The sequence below is a fragment of the Cannabis sativa genome, chromosome 1, assembly GCF_029168945.1.
Source record: "Cannabis sativa cultivar Pink pepper isolate KNU-18-1 chromosome 1, ASM2916894v1, whole genome shotgun sequence".
Taxonomy (NCBI): domain Eukaryota; kingdom Viridiplantae; phylum Streptophyta; class Magnoliopsida; order Rosales; family Cannabaceae; genus Cannabis; species Cannabis sativa.
Window position 1 is genome coordinate 9347453 of NC_083601.1, and position 11179 is coordinate 9358631.

Here is an 11179-nt window from a genome sequence, read left to right on the forward strand (position 1 = left end):
ACCACCTTTTGTAAATTGACTTCCAACTTATGCATCTACCAAATACTGTGAATGCACACTGTTATGGACCTTTTAGTTTCTATACTTCCAGCATAATCTATATTAACAAACCCTAAAATTTTAGTGTCAAACACTGCATTATTTTTGTACAACAATCCTACTCTTGCTGTCCCTTTTAGATACCTCAAAATCCACTTTATTGCATCTCACTGCACCTTCCCTGGATCAGAAATAAATCTACTAACCATGCTCAAAGCATAGGCCAGATCTAGCCTAGTGCAAACCATACAATACATTAAACTCCGAACACAGGAAGCATAAGGGCCAATGTCCATGTAGATTCTGTCCTCTTCATTGTTTGGTGCTTAGTCTTGAGTTATTTTGAAATGTGAGGCAAGTGGTGTAGAATATGTCTTGGCCTCACTCATGCAGAATTTGTTTATAATCTTCTGAATTTACCCTTCTTGTGATAGAAAAATCAAGCTTGGTCTCTGTCTTTTGATGTCAATTCCCAGTATTCTTCTAGCTTCACCCAAATTCTTAATTTCAAATTCTGATATGAGTCGATCCATTAGCATGTTGATGGCTTTTCTATCATTTCCAATGATTAGTATGTCATCAACATAGAACAGTGACCAGATAGGTGTGCCATTAAAGTATACACAGGGATCATACTCACTCCTTGTGTACCCTGTTTGTAGCATGAATTCATGGAACCTTAAGTTCCATTGTGTTGGTGCCTACTTAAGGCCATGGAGTGATTTTTGAAGCAAACACACTTGATCAGTCCCCTTGCTTTTATAGCCATCAGGCTCTTCCATATAGTTCTTTTCTTCAAGTTTTCCATGCAAGAATACATTCTTTACATCCATCTGGTCCATTTCAAGGTCAAACATTGCTACCTTTGCTATCACGATTCTAATAGAAGTCTGTTTTACAAATAGAGAGAAAAAATCATTGTAGTCAATACCTTATCTCTGATTGAACCCTTTAGCTACCAATCTTGCTTTGTACCTCACTTCTTCACGTGTAAGCCCTTTTTATGTTTGAAAATCCCTTTGAAGCCTATGATCCTTTGTCCCCTTGGTTTAGGTACTCTTATCCAGGTTTTGTTTTCTCAAGAGATCCCATTTCATCATCAATGGCTCTCAGCCATTTCTTTTTGTCTTTGTCAGCAACTGTTTCTGCAAAAGAGGTGGGCTCACCACTTTCAATTTCTTTAGCTGCAGCAAGTGCAAATGCAGTGCAGTTAGCAAATCCCAACCTATCAGGGGATCTCACATCTCTTCTAACTCTGTCTCTGACTAGTTTATAGTCTTGTACCTCTGATGGCATCTGTTCTTACTCTTCATCTGAACTGTGATCACTGTGTGCTGTTGGTGTATCCACCTCATCTGCAATTTCTACTTCTTCCTTGTGAGCTTGTATCTCAACACTTTGTTTCCCCCGACTACTAGAGTATTGGTAGTTTTCATTGCCATTTCATGTTCTTTGAACACCGCATCCCTTCTAATAATACATTTCTTGTATCCATCTTCTAAGCACCAAAGTTTATACCCCTTAACACCATCAAGATATCCCAAAAATAAACATTTGATAGCTCTAGGTTCTAGTTTATCTTGTCTAATAAGACCATAGGATGTACATCCAAAAACTTTAAAAAGGTCATAGCTTGGCACTTCTCCTATCCAAAATTCTTGAGGAGTCTTAAATCTGAGAAGCTGTTGAGGGAGATCTGTTAATGAGATAGCTTGCAGTCTACAAAGCTTCTCCCTAAAACTTCTTGTCCATGCCAGTACCCCTTAGCATACATCTCATCCTTTCAAGCAAAGTTCTATTCATCCTTTTTACAATCCCATTCTGTTGTGGAGTCTTAATCACTGTCTTGTGTCTTACTATGCCATTGTCTAGGCAAAACTTAGTGAATTGATCTAAATAAAACTCTAAACTATTATCTGTTCTTAGCTTCTTAATCCTCCTACCAGTTTGGTTTTCTATCAGTCTTTTCCAAGTGACAAAGGTTTTGAAAGCTTCATCTTTTGTTTTGAGTAGAAACACCCAAACCTTTCTGGTATACTCATCAATTATGCTCATAAAATAGCTTGCACCCCAATGGTCTTAGTCCTTGAAGCACCCCAGAGATCTGAGTGCACATAATCCAGTTTTCCCTTAATTGTGTGCAAACCCGGAGTGAATTTCACTCTGCTGCACTTACCATACACACACTCTTCACAGAACCCCAGTTTCTTTCCAAGCTTACATTTGAGAATACCCTGTTTCTCCAATTCATAGAGACCTCACTCACTGACATGACTAGCCTCATGTGCCACAATCTTGTATTGTCCCGATCACTGCTCTTAACAACCAAATTTGTTTTTCTAACAATAGTTTCACCTTGCACATAGTAAATACCATTTTTGATATCTCCCTTCATTACTATCCTAGTGCCCCTCATTACTTTCATTGAACTATCTATCTTTATAGTGCAGCCTCTAGATGTAAGTTCACTAATTGAAAGTAGATTTCTCTTGAGTTCAGGGACATACCTAACTTCTTGAATGAGTCTGACTTGACCATCATGCATTCTGATAAACACATTTCCTATTCATGAGATTTTGCAGGCTTTGTTGTCCCCCAACAGAACTGGTCCACCCTCAATTTTCTTGAATTCACTAAACAGTTCCTTTCTTGGTGTCATATGGAATGAACACCTAGAGGCAAGAATCCAATCACATCATGTTTCTTGACTTGTCACAACCAAAGCCTTAGCATACTCATAACCATCAAAGGCAATTCCTGCATCACCTCTTTCTTTTCCCTTTTCTTTGTTCAATTTTACCTTGAGTGCCCTACATTCATCTCTATAGTGTCCTTCCTTCTTGCAGTGGTAACACTATTTTCCTGGTTTGGATGCTGTCTTTGATTTGTACCCTTGATTGTGCCCTTTGTTCTGATTGCTCTTATAATTCGACTTGTTATATCCACCCTTCAAATCTCTTGATTCATTTTTGCCTTTGACAAACAAACTGTCTGCAACCCAATCAGATCTTTCATCATTCTTTGTTTGCATTATTTTAGAATTGAGAGCCGCCTTGACCTCTGTCATGGTCAAGGATTCTTTGCCATATAGGATAGTATCTACAAAATGTTCATAGGATTTTGGCAATGATCTGAGTAGCAAGATACCTTGATCTTCATCTTCTATTTTTACTCCTATGTTGCTAAGATCCAAGATAATTCAATTAAACTCATCAAGATGCTTTCTGAGTTTTCTTGAATCTTCCATCTTGAGAGTGTACAACTTCTCCTTCAAGTATGGTTTGTTAGCAAGGGATTTCTTCAAGTAAATCGAGGCAAGTTTAAACCCAAACACTACAAAAAAGTTTACTTTTAGTCACAACAAAATTTGTGACTAAAAGTAAAAGTTGTGACTAATTATAAATTATCATTCCTATATTGTGACTAAAAGGTCCGTGACTAAAAGTATTAGTCACAAAAATTACAATTTGTTGTGACTAAATGTGTTTTTCGTCACAATAAGTATTGTGACTAAAACTAAGTTAGTGACAACTTGCAGCTAAATACTATGTTTTAGTCACAAGTAAGTTTTTGTTGTGACTAAAAGTCACATTGAGTCACAAAAAATTTGTTGTGACTAAAAAGTTGTCACTAAAAGTAGCAGTTTTTTTGTAGTGAAAGCTATTTCTTCATTTGACACTTCCCTCAACACTTCATCTCCCAAACTCAGCAAGATGGCACTATGTACTTTTATTTCAATTTCTTTAATCTTCTTCTTATCATCTCCAAACTCTTTCAATTCTTCCTTGTCAATGGCTTGGTAAACTCCGTGATGAACCAAAAATCCTTTCATTTTAATCCTTCACAATCAAAAGTCATTGACTCCATTGAACTTGTCTACTTCAAATCGTGCATGTAGAAGCCATGAGTCACTTTCTTGATTCTGTTCTTGCTCCAAGAAGCCTGGCTCTGATACCAGTTGTTGTGAAAACAACACCTCAACAAGAACATTAAAAAACAAGAATAAACAATGAATTAGTTAGAGATTATCAAGGAATGACAGCAATCAATAACAATGACACAAACATGTATAAAAAACAATATTGAACACATGACATTAACGAGGTTCAAATAAGGTAATAATGCATCACCCTGCCTACATCCCCAACCAGAAAACAACCACAACAGGGCTGAGAGATATCTTTATTTGTTGATGAAAAGAAGAGATTACAGTGTTCAAATTACACAGCTCGAGAAGCTTAACTTCTGGTACAAAACATCTATACTAGTGGTGATGATGATTCAAGTTACATCATACCATTACAATCTCAAGAACACTCATAACTCTCTCTCTCTCTCTCTCTCTTTTCTTACTGAACAGCAATTACTGATTCTCTCTCTCTCTCTCTCTCTCTCTCTCTCTCTCTCTCTCTCTCTCTCTCTCACTCTTGATCTGATTTCTCTTGATGTGTAACCCCTGACTTGAGCACCAACTGTCATAACTGATAGTTGGTTAATTCGGTTGAGCTAGGGGTAGAATAGGTAGAGAATGATATTTGGCCAACAAAACACAACAATATTCAACTTGTTGCCATACTTCAAACAAACAAGATCAAGATTTTGAGTGTAGCTAAACTTATTTTCTCCATAAAGTTCCTCAACGGATTACAATAGTGGGCAATAACATGATCATACTCATCAATAACCAGATCATTCTCAACAAAAGTAGTGATACAATTTTTTACTTTCCTTTTCTTAACACTCACATGAAAGAAATAAAAATTTTCATCACCATATTTGAGCCAAATAATTTTACTCGTTTGAAGAATATAACTTGTATAACATTTACTCGCCAAAAGAAAGTCTGAATGAACTTTATTCTTAGCTTGCTAAAGAGAAATATCAGTCAGATTATTAGCCATGCGAATTCCTTTGAGCTAGTAATAGTTTCTCTTTAGCTAAATCATAACTAGAAATAATGCCCCTCAATTCCCTATGACTGAACTTCTTGAGCACATGTTTGACTCTTTTCAACCTACCAATAACTCTAGAAAGAGTACTCCTACTAGTGATTGGTAAGGACTAGTTCTGAAGTATTGTTACCTTGTACATGCTATGTTCCATCCATTACTCCTTAGTATTATGGAAGCAATCCCACCACTTCTCATTAATAAACACTCTATCCAACATAAAGTATATACGATCACTATGTTTATGTTTATTAGACCAAAAGACAGTCACTTGAAGACCCCTAAATCTATCCTCATAGTTGAACATGACATTAAAGTCACCAAGATTCAACCAACGATGATTTAACCGAACATACCAGCTAAGGACGACCACAAATCTCTTCTATTAGCTATAGAGTTTTTCCCATAAACAGCAGTGACATATGATGTGTGTCGTAAGCCGTTTTAAATTTACTAAATAATTTTATTCCAATACTTACAATTATTTCAGTATAAAAATAAATACAAGTCGATCCCACGAGAATTATGTTTACTTTATTATTCAAAATTAAACAATAATAAAAAGGGGGATTTTTTTTTTTACTTTTCTCTTAGAATAAAATTAACAAATAAATTGAGAAAATAAATAAGATACTACGATATTTAAGAAATAGTTAAAGGTTAATCCCACCCTCAACAATCATCCTTAATTAATTCTTAATAATAAATGTTATTTCAATTTTCCAATCAAATTATTAGTCCCATAGATAATGCTAAATCAGACAATAATCTCAATTTCTATATTGCAAGTAATAAAGGCGTTATGCTCAATAAATTAATCTAGGTTCAATGAATGTAGATTAATCTAGATAATAAATTAATGAAACATATAATTTATTTAACATAGGTTCTATTATTCATTACAATTAAAAATACTTTTGACAATATTAAATATTACAATTTATCAAAAACTCTTAGAACCCTAGACTATTAGGTGAATAGCATTCTTAAGATAATAATAGATTAAAGCAAAATCTAATTTAGTGATCATCTAAACAAGATTAAAGCAATAATCATGGCATTAAAAATAGAAGAATAGAAACAATTCAATAATGGAAACTAAGAAAATAACATTCATCATAAAAATTAAGAATTCATGTTTTGGGTTTTGAAATAACCCTTAACTAAAAAGAAACTATTCTGAACTAGTCATTATAATGAAAATCATAATAAAAAGTACAAGTTTAAGGAGAAGAAAAGAAACACTGATGATGAACAATTGATGTCGCAATCTCCTTTTTTTTTTTTTTTCTCTTTCTCTCTAAAAACGTACGCAGTTCAAAAGTCCATAAAAACGAACCCTAAAAGTCCTATCTATACCCCATAAAATTCATTTGATTTAAAAGAAAGATAAAATTTAAAAATTCTGAAAGCTTTAGGCTCCCTGCGGCCACAACACGCTCATTGCGACAAGAACCTCATGCTGAAAAATTTCTGTTGCGTGCTTATATTAGTATTTTGGCCATAACTTCTTTAATACAACTCGAACTTGGATGATTCAAGATAGTCTGAAAAATCTGAGAACGAAATCTACAACTTTAATGTTGAGCTCCAAGTCTAATTTTGCTTCTAAGGTCGTCAAAAATTACAATTACGTTCCGTTTTGTCTGAGCTCGCTAGCTTCCATTATTTTCTACCAAAATATACTAAAATCCTTTCAAATAACACTCCAAATGCATAATTAGTCTTTAAAATAGCTTAACAAATTATAATCACACGAATCAGTAATTTAAATAATCAATTTACGAATATTAATACATAAATTGGTCATATTTATAAGATAAAATATCAACTTATTAACGTACAATTCAAAATTTAAACTAGAAATTTTCTACTTACAACGTACAAGTTGAGGATGCTCAAAGGGCACTGAGACTTGGACTAAACTCCTTTGCCAAATAATGAGAATTCGACCTTCAATACTCAAACTAGAGTAATAATCTTAGTTGGGAGAATTATTTTGTATCATAGTACGTCATAATTAACCTGTTCACTTTGGTTTTAAACAAAGCACCAAATCAACTTGAAGATTTTTAGCCTCACTACAAAAAATAGCTACTTTTAGTGACAACCTTTTAGTCACAACATAAATTTTTTGTGACTAAATGTGACTTTTAGTCACAACAAAATATTACTTGCGACTAAAATATAACATTTAGTTACAAGTTGTCATTAATTTAGTTTTAGTCACAACAAGTATTGTGACTAAAAATACATTTAGTTACAATAAATTGTAATTTTTGTGACTAATACCTTTAGTCACAACATAAGATTGATATTTTATAATTAGTTTTTGTGACTAAAAGTAAAATTTTTTGTAGTGCCTTTTCTTATTACCCTCATTCATCACAACAATTAGCATTGAATAATTAAAGTGCACACTATAAGCTTGGTGTTGAATATTATGTATGATGCAATTATATATTGAACTAACTCATTTTATTTTAAATTAAAATAAATAACGCTTATTACATATTGTGTTCATAAATGACATACTAATTAGAGAAATAAATAGAATAGAATGAAAAAGAATTAATTTCATTTCATTATTTTATTAGTTTATATTTTAAAATATTGAAATATGATTATAATGAAATGGCTTTTAAACAATTTGGTGGAATAAAATATACTAATATACTATTATAATAAAATTATTTACCAAGCTTCCTTCAAAAAAAAAAAAAAAAAAAAAAAAAATTATTTACCAAGCTACTATGCAATTAATGTGTGTTTGATCATATCATTACTCATAATTGATTAACTAAACAAAAGAGAAATTCGATATATGTCGTCATCACATATTAGTTTCATAATTGATGTGCCAAAAATAATCACGGATTCGATACAACAAAAGACAAATATATTTATACAATATAAAAACAATTCTTAGTGACAAAATAATAATAATAATAATAATAATAATGGGCCAAATGAACATCGACTATGATTTATCACAAACAAATGAGAAGAGAAAGAAGAAGACGATTGTGGTGATTATTATTACCCCATGATTTGCAATATAATGTATTTGTCTCAACTCTCATTATCATGTTGACTAATATTCAATATATTTATATCTAATACGTACGTCTTTCTATATCTAAATAAACATGTATAAATATTATTGAAGACAATTAATGTGGCCAAAATAAACCAACAATAATATCAGTGAACCTCACGTACATAAAAAACAGACAAAGAACATAATATCAAATACATTGAAAGAGGCCAAGAGATGTAATATGTATAGCTTTTATTTGTTCATATTCCCACTTGAGTGGATAACAACAAACACCATATCTTTATATATTAAAAGTGCCTATCTAACGGCATTTCTTGGTTTAACAGAATATACTTTAAAAATAAAAGAATATTCTGTTAAATTTAACGATGTTAATAGGTTTGATCTCCCGTTAACAAATAAATAAAAAAAAATCAAAAAATTAAACAATCTTTTTTTAAATTAAAAAAAAAATCATCTTAGCCACATATCTCTCTAACAAACCATATAAAATAATACATTTTTTTTTTTTCTAGAAACATAAAGTTACAAACTGATTTCATTAATAATCATCAATATAAAACTTAAACTCTATATTAAAAAATATCTTTTCTTTTTTCTAAATCCATAAAGCTACAGACTAATTTCATTAATATAAATATTCAAGTATGAATGCATCAGAACAATTCAAAATCAAAACCAATAAATATTCAAGTATTTCAATAAATTCATAAACAAATAAATCAGAACAATTTAAAATCTCAAATCAAGAAAATTAAAAGTTTAGATTTATAATCTTTACAAATATGAAAAACTTAAATAGATCTATCTACCATTATTGTTGCCGTTGCTCAGTTACTGGATTCTTAAACAAAAACCACTAAAACTTATATAAAACTAATATTTACGTGGCTCGCCACGTAACTCTCATCTAGTATATATTATATATATAGATCGAAAGATAGATAATACGCATCCAATATTAATGTTTTCTTTCTAAAGGATTTATAGGGTGAAAGGACAGATGAAAGCTATTTGTGGTATCAGAATCCGACTGACCTTTAATTAATTATTAATTGCAAGAAAAGATGAAGAAGAGGTTTGAATATTTCCAAAAACCTTTTTGATTTCTTTGGACAAGTACATTGGATTGTCTTACAATCATTTGATTTTTGAATTTCCAGGAGAGGCAATATTTAAAAATTTTTATTTCTTGATTGTGAATTGCTATATATCAATCGTTGTGTGGACCGTAAGTGGTCATGTGGTCATGGAGCACAAAACATTTTTCATTATAATAAAAATTAAAGTTAGCTTGGAATTTTCTTTTTCTTTTATATATATATGGAAAATGTATTCTCCACTCATTTGGAATTAGACTGCATGGATTGGCATATAATGAAACGACGTGTGGAGCTAATTAAAACTTGAGTGAAGGGACACAAACTAAACCTAGCTCATGTATATATGTAAATATTAATATATTAATATTTATGTATATTGTAATCAATCAGATTATTGTTATGTACTGACGAATAAAGCAATAAATTCGTTAGAAAAAAGAAACGTTTAAATGAAGAACTTTTGCCTATATTATATATATATAATAAGCTCCTGGCAAGGTCTAGGGGTGGAGATCATTTTTATTGTTCTCAAAATATAATAATCTGTATATATAACAAATTGCTACACCGCACTATGCACTGTGTGCTCCATTTGATAATTATGTTATAAAGGCTAAATGCTTTTGCTGAAAGACGTAGGAATTTTTTGTTGATGATAAATATGTGAAATCAAATCCAAACGAAAGTATTGAATATAAAATATATACAATAAGAACCAATAGTCTTATCAAGAATTAATTCGAATTAAATTATGTCATATATATGCGTAAAAATAAATTAAAGAAAGAGGTAGAGAAGTGTGTGGAGGAAAATAATTAAAAGATCGATCGATGATGTATTATTCTTACTAATATATAGTTCATTCAAATCATATATAGTGGTTTCGGAATAAATAAAATACAGGAAGTTGATTTAGTTTATCCGATCGATCTGTAAGAATAAAGTTATAAGTAATAAAGTCACAAAAAAATGTCATTAAATAAGAATAATAATCTTAATATATACATAATAAACAGATAATTGGAAAGCTTGCACACAAAAAGATCTAATGAAATACTATTATTTGAGCATCTAATATTATTTGATATCAACTTCATATAGTTGATACGTAATCAGGTTAAAGCTTCTGAAACAAACCAAAGACTTATCCGTATATAGAGTTTATAATAAACTTCACAGCAATTTATAAAAATTAATTAAATAATGGATCATTATACTTTCTCAAAACAGTGCCAACTTATAATTAACAACCCAAAGACAAAGAACTATGTGTAATTACTGATAATTTGGACTCTGATCAAATGCAGCCATAAAACTTGACATTTTTGCTTAATTATATCTCTCCCAAATATTCTCTTAAGCTAATATTGTCCAAAATAACTTAAAAAGCATAGAATAGGGAGGTTGTATTTAGGAAATATATATAAATTTACACGGAAATGTTTATATTATCGAAAAATGCTAAATTTTATTGGTACCCTTTTTTCAACGATCGATCTTAATAAAATTGTACATTCCTAGATACTTAATTTATAAAAACTATATATGTAATTTCTATAAACTTGTTCTAATTTTTGTTATTTGGGACCTCAAACTGGAGCCTACCCCACCTTATTAATCCAATGACCGAGCGGCCGAGCCTTCAAAAAATACGCCTAGTAGTTGCCGCACAATCACCTCTCATTAAAAATAGAGGAATTATTTCATATACTATTTTTTTCTTTTTTCAAATTTACAGTTTGGGTTGCTCCGTTAATTTTTAGGTGGATTGCTGTGTAAATTTTGGTTGCAATTTAAATTACTCTGTTAATTATAATATGAATTTTTATGTGAATTTACGTAAAAATTTCAAAAAAAAAAACCACTTGTATATATAAAAAGGGAAATTTACAAAAATACTGGAATTTAGGTTAACTTTTACAAAAATACTGTCACACGGAAAAGTTTTTAAAAATACTGTGTTTTTATAAAATACCAGTAAAACACAAAACATAACAACTCAAAACAACAGTAGAATAACTAAAAAA

General features: G+C 31.0%; 1 protein-coding gene across 1 annotated transcript; it reads right to left on the reverse strand.

Annotated features, from left to right (window-relative positions):
• Nucleotides 1-1403: 1403 nt before the first annotated feature.
• On the reverse strand, nucleotides 1404-3106 carry LOC133035682 (uncharacterized). The gene is made up of 3 exons (XM_061111794.1): nucleotides 2931-3106; nucleotides 2216-2585; nucleotides 1404-1721 (listed from the first exon to the last, which is right to left on the reverse strand). The coding sequence occupies exons 1-3, from the start codon at nucleotides 3104-3106 to the stop codon at nucleotides 1404-1406; spliced, it is 864 nt and encodes a 287-aa protein (XP_060967777.1).
• Nucleotides 3107-11179: the final 8073 nt, after the last annotated feature.

Bases quoted from the DNA above. Each gene is read 5' to 3' on its own strand.
- LOC133035682 (XM_061111794.1), bottom strand. From the start codon at position 3,106: ATGACAGAGGTCAAGGCGGCTCTCAATTCTAAAATAATGCAAACAAAG. The intron at 2,586-2,930 runs GTACAAATCAAA...TGTGTTTATCAG, and splicing joins AACAAAGGGCACAATCAAGG to AATGCATGATGGTCAAGTCA. The intron at 1,722-2,215 runs GTAAGTGCAGCA...CTCCCTCAACAG, and splicing joins CTGTGAAGAGTGTGTGTATG to CTTCTCAGATTTAAGACTCC.